Below are 21,296 nucleotides of genomic sequence, written 5' to 3'. Positions count from 1 at the left end.
GAATTAAAATCAGTCTAGACCTTAATATAACCAAAAGAAATAGTTAGGGAAAATACCAAACTACCCTTAAAAATTCGGATTGAACTTCCTTATGCCAACAACACAACTTCCAAAGGGCATAACTCACTTATACGAACTAGGAATTGAGCAAACTCAGAGGCATTGGAAAGATCATTCCAAGGGCTTCCCAAACATAACTGGAAATACACCTAAATCATCCTGATCTAGGAGTTATGACCGTGTGAAGTTGACCAAAAACTCATTTTTTTCCATAACTAAATTTTCAGATTTTGTATTCTTTCCAAAAATGACTATTTCCAATTATAAGTTTCTTCATAGTTATTTCAATTTGCAAGATGTTACAGACAATTATCTGATAGTCCATAGTGAACTAAGAAGGTTTTTCTTTTTTTTACCGAAAAAACTAAAAATTAAAATTAAAGAATATATTCTATATGTGAAATGATATATATAATCACTTGTTTATCTTACACCCAACAAAGATATAGTTCATATACTTGTAAACAATTTCCAATTTATTTAACCAAGAATGATTCATCCAAGGAAAAATATCAACACTGTGTTATCACATATATAGGGGTGGTATAATAATGTGAAAAATTATTGGTCAAAAGTTAATGTAAGGAAAGATGAAAGATAGAAATAACTATTGTAATAACTATTAGAATTCATAATATTATAACTAAAGAATGTAAAAGAGTGTGAATAACATTTGCAATAATTAGTAATAACTAAGAGAATTTATAATATGATAACTTAAGAATTAATGTGCAATAGCTGAATTTCGAATAAATTTTATATACTTACATAAATAAATAAGACTTTTAATTAATGTTACTATTTATTTTTTTTTATAGTTTTTAGATTTTAATTTAGTGTAGAGACAAAATGAAAATGTTTATTCCATATTACTGAATAAAAAAATTATTTTGTAAATGATAAATTTTAAATGATTTATAGATATTCACATTTGTTGAGAGTTGTTTTTTTAAAAATAATATATTTTGAAGTTAGAAGATCTTGTTAACTTTATAATACATATGTGACATAAATAATACTTTAATTTAAATATAAATTTGTACCCAAACACACACACACACACATATATATATATATATACAGCGTTATTATAAGTCATATAAAATTTTATTCCTCTAAAATACTAAAATATTAAGAAATAGTAAATAAGTAAAACAAAAAGGCAATGTTTATATAGTAATAATTATTTTGAAGAAAACTTCCTAACATTATAAATCACATAAGTATCATTGATAAATAAGGTTATTCTTTTGTCTTGAGCATCAAAAAAAAAATCGTGACTATTCTCTAACTCTTGAGAAGTTTAATAATTTTAGAAAAAGATATCAGAAGCATATATCTTGTCACGCCCCGAGCTACCCCCAAGACGCGGACACGGGACCTAGGACCACAAGTGATCCCAAGCTAACCCATCTGGCATGATCATGAGCATACTAAAGATAATAAACTGATGTGGAAGCTAATTCATAAATAAATCTAAAAAGATGGGGAATACCCATATACTATAACTGAATATATCAAATCTGAGAGTTTAATACAAAAGAAATATCAAACTCAAAATACTAAGTTGAATCTACCTATGTCTGAAATAAGCCTCCAAACTAACTAGAAATATTGGGACATGCCCCAACTAGATCTAGCAAAACTGAAACTAAAGACTAAAAACCATAAAGATAAACATGTCACTAGTCCTCGAAGAATGAGGACTCACCACCGCTGCAGCTGAACTGAAGATCGAGAACCGATCAAAACGTGATCTGGATACTGAGAACCTGAACCTACATCACGAGAAGATATAGCGCATGTATGCGTCAGTACTTGAAAGGTACTGAGCATGCAGGATAGAGTAAAGCTGAAATAACATATAACTGAACAAAGCAATAAAGCAATGAAATAATCTGAACATGATATAGATACTGAAAATACTGATTACTGAGTTAACTGATGCAATGACCAAATTTATAACATGCTAAGACTGAATACTGACTGTACTGAAATATGGTCAATGCAATAGAGTCTGACTGAACTGTGGGAGCTACTAATAACCGACATAAAACCACATGAGCTAAATGTGGAGTCCAATGTATACGCCCTATCGAGAGGACCCAATATACCCGGCCAAAGGTATAGAGGCATGACTGGCATGATCACTGAACTGATGTTGCCCACAGAGGGGACTTACACCTATGTGGATCGTAGTTCTAGGACTATATGGGTACGCTAAATCCCTAGTCCAACTCGGTATTACGCTACTCACAATAGATTAAGTGGTTAACACATTATGATTGAATTTCTGTAAATACTGGATAGCTCGAAATTGAACATGCAAACTGAGAATGCAACAATTAATCTGATAATGATGCATTCAAAAACTGAGGCATGTATAACTTAATATATTATGACTGAAATACTGAATAGCTTAAAATACTGACATGTAGATACTCATACTTGAAAACTCCTTTTTAGAAAACAATACTCTGATCATTGATGACTTGGGAAGTCATACTGCATAAACATTGATGGTATATCTAGATACCATACTATTGATACATTGATGACCTACTCAATTGTCATACTAATCATGTATTTGAAGCTCTTTCTCAAAACTCATCTTAACTTTCTCAAAAACTCAGTTTAAAACTCAAGTGTTGTCTTAAAGAAAAGCTTCTCATGATTTATAACTAAAAATAGGGTTTATGCTGAAATATACTGATAATGTGGCATAAAACTGGAGCATGTATATCTGAATAACTGAAATATATGACCTAGCATGTGTAATTCAAGAACTAATTAAATACATATCTAGGGTTATGAAATTTATGTAAGAAACTGAGCAATAACATTATAATTTGATTTGGAACATTTAAATAACTAATTCATGATGATCTGTTGAGATTCTAGAAACCCTATGTCTGTTCATAATCATGGAATCAAGAATCTGACTGAATTATAGGGACCTAATGGGTGAAAGGAACCCACTAGTGAATTCCCACATACCTGGTGACGAATTCCACGGAGAAATCGTTCGATTTTTGGGGCTGGAACTGAAGGAACCTCGCTGCGTTCTTGAACTAGGGTTCTTGACCTTTTTCTCCTCTTTTGATTCTAATTTTTCTGAGCTTTTGATTAATGAATTGACTTGGATAAGTTCTAGTTATGTTTCTAGGCATAAACTGATTAAAACCTCATGATTTAGGGTTTAAACGACGTATCTAAGGGGTTAAACTAAATAGGAAAAGACCAAAAGGCACCTGAATTAACTGCTGTCGGAGTGACTAACGGAATGGACCTATGGTCCGTCAATCAATCAACGGTCCGTCGATTGGGGCCGTAGGTCGAGTCTGCCCGACAGGGCTTTACTAAAATGGGAAAAAACTTTTTACTCGGAGGTTGCAATTTAACAAACTCGGTGGCGTTGGGAAGACAATTCAATTATCTACCTAACTATATGTCATGGGACACATAATTCATTTTGTGATAAGAGTTATGACTATCTGAAGTTGACCCATTAATATTTTTCAGCTAACTGGCTGCTGACCCTCATCTACGGTCAGACCTACGGACCGTGGATCGAATGACGGTCCGTCCTAGTCAACCGTAGTTTGTGTCAAAGGCTGGTTAAGGAAAGTCTCGATCCACGAACACAGACCACGGACCGTGGGTCTATCCGTGAGTCGGGACTTAGCCAAATTTTCCGACTGAGTTTTGGGGAAGTATTCTGTCACAAACCACAGACCTGTAAGACGGACCGTGAGTCCATCTACGAACCATGAATGGTGTCTGTGAGTGCCACCTGTAACACCAGAAATCTGAAATCTCTTTTTTTGGATACGGGGTGTTACATTATCTCCCCCTTGGGACCATTCATCCTCGAATGATGACTAATCTAGCTGAAATAGAGGGAGAAGACTGCAATCCCTACCACTAAACACTGAGACCTGAATTTCTAACTTAACTGAATTTCTAAATGAACTGAGTTCCAAGAACATGCAAATACGCTGAAAATGCAAGTACAAACTGAAGGAACATGATTCTAAGACTGAATTTTCACATGAATGACTGAAAAACTGAAGAGGAAATATTACCTCAAGCTGGAATGGAATCGGAAGGAAAGAGGTGAGGATACTTGGACTTCATGGTTGGTTCTGCTTCCCAAGTAGCTCCCTCTACGGACTGACTCCTCCACAAAACCTTGACTGAAGCGACTTCTTTATTTCTCAACCTTCTAACTTGACGATCGAGAATCTCAACTAGTACATCCTCATATGAAAGGCTATCTTTCACGGCCACACTCTCTAATGGTACTATGGATGCTGGATCACCCACACACTTCTTTAAAAGAAAAATGTGAAAGACTCGATGCACTGTTGCTAAATCTGCTGGCAACTCTAACTCATAAGCCACTTTACCAATCCTTTTCAAGATCCGGTAAGGGCCTACACATCTGGGACTGAGCTTCCCTTTCTTGCCAAATCTCATCACTCCCTTCATGGGTGACACTTTCAGGAAAAACCCAATCATCAACTTGGAACTCTAGTTCCCTTCTTCTCACATCTGCATAAGACTTCTGGCGACTCTGAGCAGTCTTAAGTCTATCTCTAATGAGTTGCACTTTCTCCATAGCATCAAGGACCGAATCTGGTCCTATCAAGGTTGCTTCACCTACTTCAAACCAACCAACTGAAGATCTACATCTACGCCGATACAATGCCTCATAAGGGGACATCTCAATGCTGAAATGGAAACTATTGTTGTAGGCGAACTTAATCAGATTAAGGTGATCATCCCAACTACACTTGAAGTCGATCACACAAGCTCTCAACATGTCCTTTAAGGTCTGAATGGTAGGCTCTGCCTGACAATCCATCTGTGGATGAAATGTTGTGCTAAGGTTAACCTGAGTAGCAAGACCCTTTTGAAATGACTTCCAGAAATAAGAGGTAAACTGAGGACCTCTATCTGAGATGATAGACAAAGAAACCCCATGCAACCTCACAATCTCATTAATGTAAAGCTTGGCGTAATCCTCCACCGAATCTGTAGTCCTGACTGCTAAAAAGCGAGAAGACTTAGTAACCCCATCAACAATCACCCAAATGGAGTCATGTTGTCTGCGACTATGAGGTAAACCTGTGATGAAGTCCATGTTGATCACTTCCCACTTCCAAGTAGGAATGTCAATCTCTTGAGTCATACCTCCTGGTTTCTGATGTTCTACCTTGACTTGCTGGCAATTTGGGCACTTAGCCACAAAATCTACTATATCTCTTTTCATACCATTCCACCAATAGACTTCCCGAAGATCGTGGTACATCTTAGTGGCACCTCGATGGATAGAATATCTGGAGTTATGGGGCTCTGCAAGAATATGTTGTCTCAACTCGCCCACATTTGGAACACATAATCGACCCTGGTAGCGAAGCACACCATCTCCCCCTTGGGAGATAAACCTCCACTCTCTGTTGATGGACTGCACCCTTGAGTTCAAGTAATATCAGTTCGCTGTCTTATTTTTCCTTAACTTTCACTACCAAAGAAGATTCTGATCTATTCTGGACTATCACACCACCATCTGATGTGTTAGTAAGACTAACTCCTAAGAAAGCAAGATGATGAACATCTTTTTCTACTTCCTTCCTTTTTTCCTTAATATGTGTTACACCACCCTTTAGATTCACCTCTTTCTGGCCTTAAGGTAAGAGATAATCAACATATAGGTACTGAGCTACTACCCTTCTATTTTAAGATTGACTCATTTGGAAATCGGAACTGTACAACCTGAATTCTACAATCGACTGAGGAATAATACGTCCGTAACCAATCCATGCCTAGAATGATATCGAAGTCTACCATTTCTAACTCTACAAGATCTATTGAGGTGACTTTCTGAGAAACTGTGACAGGGCAATTTTTGTATACCGTCTAGCTATAACTAGGTCACCGACTGGAGTAGAGACTAAGAAAGGTTCTGAAAGAGTTTCTGGGCTAACACTGAACTGGATTGCTATGTAATGAGTTACAAAAGAAAAAGTAGCCCCTGGGTCTAACAATACATAAACATCAAGATTAAAGACTCGTAACGTACCAATGACTACATCAGGAGAATCTTCCTGATCTTGACGAGCCTGAAGAGCATAAAGCCTATTTTGGCGTTGTCCACTACAGGTACCAGAAGAGTTACCCTGCTGTGTCGGGCGACCTGCTGGTGCTGCTGGAGTTGTAGATTGAGCCCTAGTATTGTTACCTTCTAGCCCCTTCCTGGTAGAAGGGTAATTCTTAACACTATGACCAGACTGGCCACACCCAAAACATCTTTCCTTGCCTGCAAGACACTCGCCTGGATGGTTCTTACCACACTTTGGACAAGTTGGGTTGGTCCTTTTTCCTGAAACACTTCCCTGAGGCTTAGAGCCTAGTGCCCTTCTATTCTGATCTCATCGAAACTGTGAGTGATTTTCACCACCCGATTTCGATTGAGAGTACTCATTGTTCCATGTTCTAGCTTTCTTGTTTACCTTAGCGATTTCCCTAAGCTTATCTCCCTCAACCTGCTGATTGTTCTGAATATTCATACTTTGAGCGAAAGGTTGAACAGTGTTTTGAAACTCTGCATTCGAAACTCCCTGATCTGGGAGTAGAGGAACTGTGTTAGCATTCATGGCATTCGTATTACTAGTGTTAGCTCTACGGGGAGGCATGATCGCTGAAATGTAGAACGTCGGGTTAGAATAGAATTAGATCACACCTTACGCACGATAAGAATATCAAAAAAGTGAAGTTTTCCTAAAACACTTCATAGCCTCCCTCTCATTAGATGTGGTACACTTCACACCCATGAAAAGGACTCTACTTAGTGCGGCTTTTCAGACATCCTAGGACACTTAAACCTAGTACTCTGATACAAAGTTTGTCACGCCCCGAGCTACTCCCAAGACGCGGGCACGGGACCTAGGACCAGAAGTGATCCCAAGATAACCCTGCAGGCATGATCATGAGCATACTAAAGATAATAAACTGATGCGGAAGCTAATTCATAAGTAAATCTGAAAAGATGGGGAATACCCATATACTATAACTGAATATATCAAATCTGAGAGTTTAATACAAGAGAAATATCAAACCCAAAATACTAACTTGAATCTAACTATGTCTGAAATAATCCTCTAAACTTACTAGAAATTTTGGGACATGCCCCAACTAGATCTAGCAAAACTGAAACTAAAGACTTAAAACGATAAAGATAAACATGTCACTAGTCCTTGAAGAATGAGGACTCACCACCGATGCTGCTGAACTGAAGATCGAGAACCGATATAAACGTAATCTAGATGCCGAGAAACTGAACCTACATCACGAGCAGATGTACCGCACGTATGCGTCAGTACTTGAAAGGTACTGAGCATGCAGGATAGAGTAAAGCAAAGCTAAAATAACATATAACTGAACAAAGCAATAAAGCAATGAAATAATCTGAAAATGATATAGATACTGACAATACTGAATACTGAGCTAACTAATGCAATGACCAAATTTATAACATGCTGAGAGTGAATACTGACTGTACTGAAATATGGTCAATGCAATAGAGTCTGACTGAACTGTGGGAGCTACTAATAACCGACATAAAACCACATGAGCTAAATGTGGAGTCCAATGTATACGCCCCTTCGAGAGGACCCAATATACCCGGCCAAAGGTATAGAGGCATGACTGGCGTGATCACTAAACTGATGTTGCCCACAGAGGGGACTTACACCTACGTGGCTCGTAATTCTAGGACTATATGGATACGGTGAAACCATAGTCCAACTCCGTATTATACTAATCCCAATAGATTAAGTGGTTAACACATTATGACTGAATTTCTGTAAATACTGGATAGCTCGAAACTGAACATGCAAACTGAGAAAGCAACAATTAATATGGTAATGATGCATTCATAAACTGAGGCATGTATAACTGAATATATTATGACTGAAATACTGAATAGCTTAAAATACTGACATGTAGATACTCATACATGAAAACTTCTTTTTAGAAAACAATACTCTGATCATTGATGACTTGGGAAGTCATACTGCATAAACTTTGATTGTATATCTAGATACCGTACTATTGATAGATTGATGACCTACTCAATTGTCATACTAATCAGGTATTAGAAGCTCTTTCTCAAAACTCATCTTAACTTTCTCAAAAACTCAGTTTAAAACTCAAGTGTTGTCTTAAAGAAAAGCTTCTCATGATTTATAACTCAAAATAGGGTTTATGCTGAAATATACTGATAATGTGGCATAAAACTAGAGCATGTATATCTGAATAACTGAAATATATGACCTAGCATGTGTAATTCAAGAACTAATGAAATACATAGCTAGGGTTATGAAATTTATGTAAGAAACTGAGAAATAACATGATAATCTAATTTGGAACAATTAAAAAACTAATTCATGACGATCTGTTGAGATTCTAGAAACCCTTGGTCTGTTCGTAATCATGGAATAAAAAATCTAACTGAATTTTAGCGACCTAATGGGGGAAAGGAACCCACTAGTGAAATCCCACATACCTGGTGAGGAATTCCACGGAGAAATCTTTTGATTTTTGGGGCTGGAACTGAAGGAACCTCGCTGCGTTCTTGAACTGGGGTTCTTGACCTTTTTCTCCTCTCTTGATTCTAATTTTTCTAAGATTTTGATTAATGAATTGACTTGGATAAGTTCTAGGTATGTTTCTTAGCTTAAACTGATTAAAACCTCATGATTTAGGGTTTATACGACGTATCTAAGGGGTTAAACGAAATAGGAAAAGACCACAAGACCCCTGAAGTAACTACTGTCGGAGTAACTGATGAAATGGACCTACGGTCCATCAATCAATCGACGGTCCGTCGATTGGGTCTGTAGGTCGAGTCTTCCCGACAGGGCTTCACTAAAACGGGCATACCTTTTTACTCGGAGGTTGGAATTTAACAAACTCAGTGGCGTTGGAAAGACAATTCAATTATCTATCTAACTATAGGTTATGGGACACACAATTCATTTTGTGATAAGAGTTATGACCATCTGAAGTTGACCCATTAATATTTTTCAGCTAACTGGCTGCTGACCCTCATCTGCGGTCAGACCTACGGACCGTGGATCGAATGACGGTCCGTCCTGGTCAACCGTAGTTTGTGTAAAAGGCTGGTTAAGGAAAGTCTCGATCCACGGACCGTGGTCTGATCTACAGATCGTGGGTCTGTCCGTGAGTCGGGACTTAGCCAAATTTTCTGACTGAGTTCTGGGGAAGTTTTCTGTCACGAACCACGGACCTGCAGGACGGACCGTGAGTCCATCTACGGTCCGTGAATGGTGTCCGTGAGTGCCACCTGTAACACCAGAAATCTGAAATCTCTATTTTTGGATACGGGGTGTTACATTATCTCCCCCTTGGGACCATTCGTCCTCGAATGATGACTAATCTAGCTGAAATAGAGGGAGAGGACTGCAATCCCTAGTACTAAACACTGAGAACTGAATTTCTAACTGAACTGAATTTCTTACTGAACTGAGTTCCAAGAACATGCAAATACGCTGAAAATGCAAGTACAAACTGAAGGAACATGATTCTAAGATTGAATTTTCGCATGAATGACTGAAAAACTGAAGAGGAACTAATACCTCAAGTTGGAATGGAATCTGAAGGAAAGAGGTGAGGATACTTGGACTTCATGGCTACTTCTGCTTCCCAAGTAGCTCCCTCTACGGACTGACTCCTCCACAAAACCTTGACTGAAGCGACTTCTTTATTTCTCAACCTTCTAACTTGACGATCGAGAATCTCAACTGGTACATCCTCATATGAAAGGATATCTTTCACAGCCATACTCTCTAAGGGTACTATGGATGCTGGATCACCCACACACTTCTTCAAAAGAGAAATGTGAAATACTGGATTAACTGTTGCTAAATCTGCTGGCAACTCTAACTCATAAGCCACTTTACCAATCCTTTTCCAGATTCGGTAAGGGCCTACATATCTGGGACTGATCTTCCCTTTCTTGCCAAATCTCATCACTCCCTTCATGGGTTACACTTTCAGGAAAACCCAATCATCAACTCGGAACTCTAGTTCCCTTCTTCTCACATCTGCAAAAGACTTCTGGTGACTCTGAGTAGTCTTAAGTCTATCTCTAATGAGTTGCACTTTCTCCATAGCATAAAGGGCCGAATCTGGTCCTATCAAGGCTGCTTCACCTACTTCAAACCAACCTACTGGAGATCTACATCTATGCCCATACAATGCCTCATAAGGGGCCATCTGAATGCTGAAATGGAAACTATTGTTGTAGGCGAACTAAATCAGATGAAGGTGATCATCCCAACTACCCTTGAAGTCGATCACACAAGCTCTCAACATGTCCTCTAAGGTCTGAATGGTATGCTCTGCCTGACCATCTGTCTGTGGATGAAATGTTGTGCTAAGGTTAACCTGAGTACCAAGACCCTTTTGAAATGACTTCCAGAAATGAGAGGTAAACTGAGGACCTCTATCTGAGATGATAGACAAAGCAACCCCATGCAACCTCACAATCTCATTAATGTAAAGCTTGTCGTAATCCTCCACCGAATCTGTAGTCCTGACCGCCAAAAAGCGAGAAGACTTAGTAACCCTATCAACAATCACCCAAATGGAGTCATGTTGTCTGCGAGTACGAGGTAAACCTGTGATGAAGTCCATGTTGATCACTTCCCACTTCCAAGTAGAATTGTCAATCTCTTGAGTCATACCTCCTGGTTTCTGATGTTCTACCTTGACTTGCTGGCAATTTGGGCACTTAGCCACAAAATCTACTATATCTCTTTTCATACCATTCCACTAATAGACTTCCCGCAGATCGCGGTACATCTTAGTGGCGCCTGGATGGATAGAATATCTGGAGTTATGGGCCTCTGCAAGAATATGTTGTCTCAACTCGCCCACATTTGGAACACATAATCGACCCTGGTAGCGAAGCACACCATCTCCCCCTTGGGAGATAAACCTCCACTCTCTGTTTATGGACTGCACCCTTGAGTTCAAGTAATATCAGTTCGCTGTCTTATTTTTCCTTAACTTTCACTACCAAAGAAGATTCTGATCTATTCTGGACTATCACACCACCATCTGATGTGTTAGTAAGACTAACTCCTAAGAAAGCAAGATGATGAACATCTTTTTCTACTTCCTTCCTTTTTTCCTCAATATGTGTTACACCACCCTTTAGATTCACCTCTTTCTGGCCTTAAGGTAAGAGATAATCAACATATAGGTACTGAGCTACTACCATTCTATTTTAAGATTGACTCACTTGGAAATCGGAACTGTACAACCTGAATTCTACAATCGACTGAGGAATAATACGTCCGTAACCAATCCATGCCTAGAATGATATCGAAGTCTACCATTTCTAACTCTACAAGATCTATTGAGGTGACTTTCTGAGAAACTGTGACCACATCAGGAGAATCTTCCTGATCTTGACGAACCTGAAGAGCATAAAACTTGTTTTGGCGCTGTCCGCCACCAGTACCAGAAGAGTTACCCTGCTGAGTAGGGCAACCTGCTGGTGCTGCTGCAGCTGTAGACTGAGCCCTAGTATTGTTACCTTCTAGCCCCTTCCTGGCAGAAGGGAAATTCTTCACCCTATGACCAGACTGGCCACACCCAAAACATCCTTCCTTGCCTGCAAGATACTCGCCTATATGGTTTTTACCACACTTTGGGCAAGTTGGGTAGGTCCTATTTCCTGAAACACTTCCCTGAGGCATAGAGCCTGGTGCCCTTCTATTCTGATCTCATCGAAACTGTGAGTGATTTTCACCACCCGATTTCGATTGAGAGTACTCATTGTTCCATGTTCTAGCTTTCTTGTTTACCTTAGCGATTTCCCTAAGCTTATCTCCCTCAACCTGCTGATTGTTCTGAATATTCATACTTTGAGCGAAAGGTTGAACAGTGTTTTGAAACTCTACATTCGAAACTCCCTGATCTGGGAGTAGAGGAACTGTGTTAGCATTCATGGCATTCGGACTCCTAGTGTTAGCTCTACGGGGAGGCATGATCGCTGAAATGTAGAACGTTGAGTTAGAATAGAATTAGATCACACCTTACGCACGATAATAATATGAAAAAAGTGAAGTTTTCCTAAAACACTTCATAGCCTCCCTCTCATTAGATGTGGTGCACTTCACACACATGAAAATGACTCTACTTAGTGCGGCTTTTCAGACATCCTCGAACACTTAAACCTAGTGCTCTGATACCAAGTTTGTCACGCCCCGAGCTACTCCCAAGACGCGGGCACGGGACCTAGGACCAGAAGTGATCCCAAGCTAACTCTGCAGGCATGATCATGAGCATACTAAAGATAATAAACTGATGCGGAAGCTAACTCATAAGTAAATCTGAAAAGATGGGGAATACCCATATACTATAACTGAATATATCAAATCTGAGAGTTTAATACAAAAGAAATATCAAACTCAAAATACTAAGTTGAATCTAACTATGTCTGAAATAAGCCTCTAAACTGACTAGAAATGTTAGGACATGCCCCAACTAGATCTAACAAAACTGAAACTAAAGACTAAACACGATAAAGATAGACATGTCACTAGTCCTTGAAGAATGAGGACTCACCACCGATGCAGCTGAACTGAAGATCGAGAACCGATCTAAACGTGATCTGGATACTGAGAACCTGCACCTACATCACGAGAAGATGTTGCGCACGTATGCGTCAGTACTTGAAAGGTACTGAGCATGCAGGATAAAGTAAAGCTGAAATAACATATTACTGAACAAAGCAATAAAGCAATGAAATAATCTGAACATGATATAGATACTGAAAATACTGAATACTGAGCTAACTGATGCAATGACCAAATTTATAACATGCTGAGACTGAATACTGACTCTACTGAAATATGGTCAATGCAATAGAGTCTGACTGAACTGTGGGAGCTACTAATAACCGACATAAAACCACATGTGCTAAATGTGGAGTCCGATGTATAAGCCCCTTCGAGAGGACCCAATATACCCGGCCAAAGGTATAGAGGCATGACTGGCGTGATCACTAAACTGATGTTGCCCACAGAGGGGACTTACACCTACGTGGCTCGTAGTTCTGGGACTACATGGGTACGCTGAAACCCTAGTCCAACTCGGTATTATGCTACTCCCAATATATTAAGTGGTTAACACATTATAACTGAACATGCAAACTGAGAATGTAACAATTAATCTTATAATGATGCATTCATAAACTGAGGCATGTATAACTGGATATATTATGACTGAAATACTGAATAACTCAAAGTACTGACATGTAGATACTCATACTTGAAAACTCCTTTTTAGAAAACAATACTCTGATCATTGATGATTTGGGAAGTCATACTGCATAAACTTTGATGGTATATCTAGATACCATACTATTGATACATTGATGACCTACTCAATTGTCATACTAATCATATATTAGAAGCTTTTTCTCAAAACTCATCTTAACTTTCTCAAAAACTCAGTTTAAAACTTAAGTGTTGTCTTAAAGAAAAGTTTCTCATGATTTATAACTCAAAATAGAGTTTATGCTAAAATATACTGATAATGTGGCATAAAACTAGAGCATGTATATCTGAATAACTGAAATATATGACCTAGCATGTGTAATTCAAGAACTAATGAAATACATAGTTAGGGTTATGAAATTTTTGTAAGAAACTGAGCAATAACATGATAATCTGATTTGGAACATTTAAATAACTAATTCATGATGATCTGTTGAGATTCTAGAAATCCTAGGTCTGTTCATAACCATGGAATCAAGAATCTGATTGAATTCTAGGGACCTAATGGGTGAAAGGAACCCACTAGTGAAATCCCACATACCTGGTGACGAATTCCACGGAGAAATCTTTCGATTTTTGGGGCTGAAACTGAAGGAACCTCGCTGCGTTCTTGAACTAGGGTTCTTGACCTTTTTCTCCTCTCTTGATTCTAATTTTTCTAAGATTTTGAGTAATGAATTGACTTGGATAAGTTCTAGTTAAGTTTCTAGGCTTAAACTGATTAAAACCACATGATTTAGGGTTTAAACAACGTATCAAAGAGGTTAAACGAAATAGGAAAAGACCAAAAGACCCCTGAATTAACTGTTGTCGAAGTGACTGACGGAATGGACCTACGGTCCGTCAATCAATCGACGGTCCGTCGATTGGGTTTGTAGGTCGAGTCTGCCCGACAGGGCTTCACTAAACCGGGTATAAATTTTTACTCGGAGGTTGGAATTTAGCAAACTCGGTGGCGTTGGAAAGATAATTCAATTATATATCTAACCATAGGTCATGGGACACATAATTTATTTTGTGCTAAGAGTTATGACCATCTCAATTTGACCCATCAATATTTTTCAGCTAACTGGCTGCTGACCCTCATCTACGGTCGGACCTACGGACCGTGGATCGAATGACGGTCCGTGCTGGTCGACCATAGTTTGTGTCAGAGTCTGGCTCAGGGAAGTCTCGATCCACGGACACAGACCAAGGACCGTGGTCTAATATACGGACCGTGGGTCTGTCCGTTAGTCGGGTCTTGGCCAAATTTTCTGACTAAGTTCTGGGGAAGTTTTCTATCACGAACCACGAACCTGCAGGATGGACCATGAGTCCATCTATGGTCCGTGAATGGTGTCCGTGAGTGCCACCTGTAACACCAGAAATCTGAAATCTCTATTTTTGGATACAGAGTGTTACATATCTACATCACAAGAGAAATTGTCAGCAAAAACAAATGAATTTAGAATACATCATGTTAACTTCATTTATTGAACATTAATACTAATGTATATATTAAGCAAAACAATAATTATTATATCATCAAAATTATTTTCGTCAAGTACTCGAGGGTATACCTTCTTAGAATAGAACGATTTACTTCATCAAAATAGAGGTACCTCATATTCCGCTAAACTTTGAACTCCTCAACGACAATGAATCACATGAAAAATTTTAAAATGCAAGAAGTGGAAGAGTAGAAGATTAAAAAATTTTGTGGTTGAAAAATTAGAGGAAGCCCCTCTATTTATAGTCAACAAAGGGAAGTATGAATATGTGTTCTTTGGAAAAGTCACAACTTATTGTAAAAGTCACAACTCTTTGGAAAAGTCATAACTCATCGAAAAATAACAAAAAATTGAAAAAAGTCACAACTTATTGGGAAAGTTACAACTCATCGAAAAAGTCACAACCTAAGTTAGGGATATTATAGTAATTTAACATTCAAGTTAGGATTTCATGCTTTTAAGGTAACTAGATATATCGCACTTGGTTGCCTCGTCTTGAGGTTGATACAAGTATTTAAATGTATTCATACTATATTTGTCACAAACAGCTTTGGGCTCAAGGTAGCCCGTCTTTCGTTGTGGCAGCAAAGGCGTATGGTCTGGTGAGGTGCACGTGCATTGCACGTGTATGCCAAGTCTTGACATCCCTTTACACGTAAAAGTTTATCGTTAATGTATATTTCAGTTGTACAAAATTTCACTCTGTATTTTATTATTTTCTATGCCATATTTAGTGACCGAATACGCAACTTTATTTCGTGTTGTAAGGCATATATGGGTGAGGGTCGTATGATAAATTTGTTAGTACGCCATTTGTTTGAAAATAATTCGGCAGGACTTAATTGTGTGGGTTTTAGTTATGTTATGGCATGAAATACATGTCCCTTTTAAATAGTCTATAATAATTTTATTGTATATTAACCTAATTGAATATATACAATACTAATGTCATATTTGGCAGTTGTGTGGTGTTGTTCATATGGTCTGCTCCTCCACCCAACCTGAACATCCAATTAATATTTCATTAGCTTCATGTGGTATGCATATTTTTCCATGTTTGATTTTTTCCAATCTTGGTAGTAATCAAATCTCGGCTAAAACTTCTTTGTAGACAATATTTCTTGTGTATGTCCCTTTGTGCCAATTTGGTTGTTCAGTCATGACCAATACTTTATTTTACGCCATAGATATTCCTCTAGATAATGCTACGTATAGTTGGCCATGTGAGAAAACATGTTGTGGTAGGTATAATCCAATATTTGGTATTATTTGACCCTGTGCTTTATTTATTGTCATCGCAAAAAATATTCGTATTAGAAATTGTTTCCTGATAAATTTGAAAGGATATCCTTCATTCTCGGGTGGTGATAATTGTATCCTTGGAATAAACACTTGTGTTGTGCATATTGGCCTGTTATTATTTTGGCATGTATGACATTCTTGTCTAAACCTCTACAAATTAATCATGTCCCGTTGCACAAACCATTTGACGGATCTAAATTTCTCAGCATCATGATGGGTGCATTTTCTTTCAGCACTAACCTAATGTATACAATTAAAAGATTCACGAATTGTTATGTATTTGTAAGCATGTAATTGTTGACTTTTCTTTTGCTCTATGAATTAACATAATAAGACATCTGTAAGAGTTTTGATGGATTTGATAATGTACCTATGCGGTGGGAGTCCATTTGGTCTTAAGGTGTTGAGGTATTCTTCTTGACAGTAGTTGTTGGTATCATCTTCCGTTGAGTCAAACCTGATATATGTTTTGATTTCTCCAGGGAATTTCCCAATCATCATTTCATTTAGGTTATCTACAAATTCATTTCTACTTGCTAAGATTGCCCGTTTTGTTATATACACAGCAGATCGGTAATTTTCTTGAAGTGATGGAAATATTTCTCTGACCAAGGATTCTTCTGGATTACTATCCTAACTTTGTTGGACAATCATTTGTACTGGAACTGCCACTAAATTATCATTTACTGTCGTCTCTTCTCCATTTCCAATACGAAGCAAAAACTCACTGAAAGTTGTATCGGCTCTGGCTCGCATATTTGTTGAAAGTTGAATCTTTTCCATTAAAGGCCACAAATATGACCTCACCAAACTTGCATCTACCTTCTTTGCGCGTGTAGATTTTGGTACAATAGGCAAAACTTGATGGAAGTCACCTCCAAAAACCATGACTTTACCTCCAAAAGGTATGTCACTATCCATTATATCGCGAAAGCTTCTATCGACTGTTTCAATTGTGTGTCGCTTAGCCATGTGTTCTTCATCCCATATTAATAATTTAGCTTGTGTAATTAGTTTTGCTCCTCCACCTTGTTTTGACTTATTTGTCATTGTTGTCTCATTTTCTTGTAGTGGTATGCCAAATCTTGAGTGTGCTATACGGCCTCTAGGCAATATTGTTGCCACTACACCACTGGTTACAGATGTCAATGCTATCATACCTTTTGCCTTGGCCAGTAATGCTCGATATGGGAAAGTTTTTCCAGTTCCTCCAAGCCCATTTACAAAGAATAACCCGGGTATTCCTAAGTTAGACCTTTCGAGAATGGTATTGAATGTTTGTGTTTGTTCTTGATTCAACTTTGATTGGGTGTCAACATCTTCAATTGGCACCTTCACAGACAATTCTTCTATTATTTCTCTGCATTCTTGTTGTTCAGTTTGCTGTAAATGTTGTTTGATTTGAGGGATATCATATTTGTCAACAATTTGTCCCATACTCTCCAAGTAATAGTTAATACTTTTCGAGGTACATTGCAGTTGTGCCTCAGTTGTGCTGGAATGCCTCCTTTGAAAGTATTCGAACATGTGACTGTAATATATGCCCCAGAGACATCTCACGTCGGTTGGGTTGCAATGGACTAAGATTGTAGCAAACAAACTTCGAAGGGTTGTGGGCATCTTGAAGGAGACAACATGTCGTAAACATTCAGAAATGTTGTTATCTGATTCTAATAACCCACTTTCTTTGGCTGCCTATTTTAAAGTCTCGCATTCCATTAACAGCAAGTAAGTTTTCAAATAAAGTTGGACCTCAAACGTGATTCAATAATAACCACTCATAATACCTTTCTCCTTCTTTAGGATTAGCTGCGATATTGAGTTGATTTGTTTATTATCTAAACTTTAAGTGTTTAATGAACATGGACACTAAGTATAATGGTCTTACCAATAGTTATGCGGCCAATGACGGTGCGTGATTTTCTTTTTGTCCAAATTTTGGATTGGGAGTTCCAAACTTAATGTTCTGGAAATTCTCTGTAAAGATATTTGCGAGCCTCAATGTCTATAGAGCACGTCTTGAAATACTCGGTAAGCATAGTGTAGTTTACAAAATCTGATACCATAATAGTTTGTAAACTTTGCTTCTTCCAGTAGCACACTACATATTGTTTAGTGAGTACATTTTAAACTCATATTATTTTTCCAGGTATAAATTTTTAGTATCTATACTATTTGACATAAATTTGTAAAGTACCTGCTTGTTTGCCTATTAGATGTAGTTGTAGGTTGATAACTGCCGGTTGCATTTCAATTAGGTTAAACTCATAAATTCTCCACATTGCTTCATGCGGAGACTCCCATCATGCATCTTTGAAGCTTTTGATTTCTTCAATGATCTTTTCCCCATCGTTGGATTCAATGTGTACGACACATTTATCGTGGCCTTTATATATACATGTATATATATATATATGTATATTTGTAAAGATACTTGATTGCTTTAACTCTTGAGAATATTCAATATTAATGTGACAATTATATCTCATCAACAAATATGGATTATAAGGTACTATCCATTGGTTATTCATATTCATTCCCCGGACTTCACTTGTTCTCCCATCATTTCTTCTTCTATAAATCGGATATCCATCCTTCCCTTGTATTGTTTTGTTATTGAATGTTTGGGGTAGTGAAATTTACATTGTCCATCCTTCATACACGGGATTGCTTTACGTTCTCCCCCACAAGGTTCATGTATCATATATTTGACAACTAATGCACTCAATTCTGGATGTGTGGCACTATCATGGATTGCTGGAGTAATGTATATGTCATATTCATCTGTTGATCATATCTTATTACCTTCTTTAAATATTAGAAGCACGTGTATATGTGGTAAGCCGCTCTTTCGAAATTCGACTACAAAACGTGCTGCAATTGCTCCAAATATTTCTTTCATGAAAATTTGGTCTTTCAAGTCTTGAAATGTCACTTGAAACACTCTGGTAACCAAATCGAGCATGTCTTGAGGTAGTTGACCTGGATGCAATGTTTCTTGAATCTCAACACATTCTGGGTTACATGTCATGGTGATGAATAAATCTGGTCTTCCAAATTTTTGAACCAACGCTATAGCATCCATATATCGTCGTCGCACATCCCTAGGGCCTCCTATGAACGATCCTAGTAGTAATACCAGTTCTCCTACCTTGTCTCATTTACTCTCTCCGGCCTGACACTATCAACAATACCTTGGAGTATCTCCCTTCGATAATTTGATTGCTCTAATCTATAATATTATAGTCTTTTGGTTTCTATTTTGATGTATATGTCCACAAAAAATAGCTGCAATAACCACCCACATAGTAATAATATGGACTTGTCGCCTTTTCGGACTTGTAGTTTATAACATTAGTACTCCCTGCAGGAAACAAAATCTTTTGTTTCACGTCGTACACCTACAAGAATTTCAAAGTACTTGTTATTATTAAGCATATATAATAAAGAGTGATTTGTAGTAGCCAAGTTTGTGAAAGTTGTAGTGTTATCTAATGGTTTATCAAATATGGTAGTTCCCAATTCATAGACATAACTTCCTAATGCAACGCTGACATGGATACAATCCCATTTTTATGATTAATTTGTAATGTAAAGTATCATACATTGGTTATTTTATTTTGTGGTTGCTTGGAATATGTGGAAGCAGGTATTTTCATAAGAATTTAATCATATGCTCTATTTTGTTGACCATTTTAATGGGCAAACTGTTCAGGTTTGTTCTCCCTAGATCTTTCCCATATTAGGTTTGTAGTAGCTGTAAAATAAAAGTTACAACTTGTGATATGTTAGCCGATTGAAGGTGCATTTTTCTTCTCTATATTTAAAAGTGCTTACCTTGTTCTTCATTGGCGAACATCTCTGCGGCATTTGTGAATAATGATCTACATATCTCGGGAATTGTAATTGTTGATGTTTGAGTGTTGTTGATTGGATTGCGGCACTTTTGTATTCCTTGATGCCATCATCCTTCTCCTTTATGTAGAATTATAGGATATTGAAGCGGATCATAACAACCATAATAATGTTTTACTCGATGTTTATGTTCTGAGTGTTCGTGTACTGTAATATCTCTTTCGAATGGTATATTTGGATTGTTATTGTCTAGCCAAATAGCCACCACTTGATCCACCAAGGGTTTGTTATACACCCGTTGGTCTAATAAAGCATTTGCCGCTATGCGTATTTCCATATTTTGAAAGCTTGTATGTTCTTTAAGTTGTCAGAAGAGTTCTGGATATGGATTGCGCTCCATTATGTTTCTTATTTTAGTCGACTTCCTCTGATAAATTGACATCTTGTAGTACCGACATCTATTGGCTAATTCATGGTCTGTATCATAGAAGTATAGTTGAAAGTACCGTGGTTTGTCATTGTTTGGGATTGATGATGGTAGATCATGAAATATATGGCCTTGTGCCTTGAAATTGTACACTCTTTTCCTGGAAAATGCCAAGTCTTTATCGAGCTTAACTTCAAATGATGTAAAAGCAAAGATGCTAATATACGCGCGTATATATTTCCATAATAACTTGGCATCTTCTGAATCTGCCACACATAATTAATAAAAGTCATCTTCTACTTCATTGGGTGCTAATGTGATATAGCCACCTCCGCAACATAATGTTGGGGGCTCATATTCAAACCTCAGAGCATGGTAGTAGGTTCAGTCTTGTTGTATTTTCAGTTTATGAGTTGATGTTGTTGTAAACTTCCCATTAGTTACCCCTATAACGCACATCATAATAATATTTAGGAGGTAATGTTTTTTTATGGTGACACAACTTAGTTGTATATAGTTGTAAGTGTAGACTATTTTAGTATATATACCTCCGTCAGCATTCGCCTCGGATATAGCTATACGTTTAACAGATTTTTGTCGCTTCTTCACATGTTGCTCATGAGGGTGCCCATCTTCTATTTGTTTAGTTGACCCCACAAATTTTTCAACCCTTCGCAGTTCCCTTTCTACATCAGACAGTATTTTGCGCTTGAGCCCTGTAGCAAATGTGATGTGTTGATGTTATAATAGTTGTATCTTTAGTTGGTTTGTAAGTTTGTTTTT

At 37.7% G+C, this 21,296-nt stretch overlaps 2 protein-coding genes across 2 annotated transcripts in view; one reads left to right on the top strand and one right to left on the bottom strand.

Annotated features, from left to right (window-relative positions):
- The window catches only part of LOC125858376 (serine/threonine-protein kinase Nek6-like), a 1,100,283-nt gene that overhangs the window by 155,082 nt on the left and 923,905 nt on the right, over positions 1 to 21,296 (top strand). The window lies entirely within an intron of this gene.
- LOC125858930 (uncharacterized) lies at positions 16,865 to 20,101 on the bottom strand. Its single transcript, XM_049538694.1, has 2 exons — positions 20,069 to 20,101; positions 16,865 to 17,926 (listed from the first exon to the last, which is right to left on the bottom strand). Exons 1-2 carry the CDS (start codon positions 20,099 to 20,101, stop codon positions 16,865 to 16,867), a joined length of 1,095 nt encoding a protein of 364 aa, XP_049394651.1.

The sequence above is a fragment of the Solanum stenotomum genome, chromosome 3, assembly GCF_019186545.1.
Source record: "Solanum stenotomum isolate F172 chromosome 3, ASM1918654v1, whole genome shotgun sequence".
NCBI lineage: Eukaryota > Viridiplantae > Streptophyta > Magnoliopsida > Solanales > Solanaceae > Solanum > Solanum stenotomum.
The sequence above is the reverse complement of the archived record's forward strand: the minus strand, read 5'-3'. Positions and strand labels throughout refer to the sequence as shown.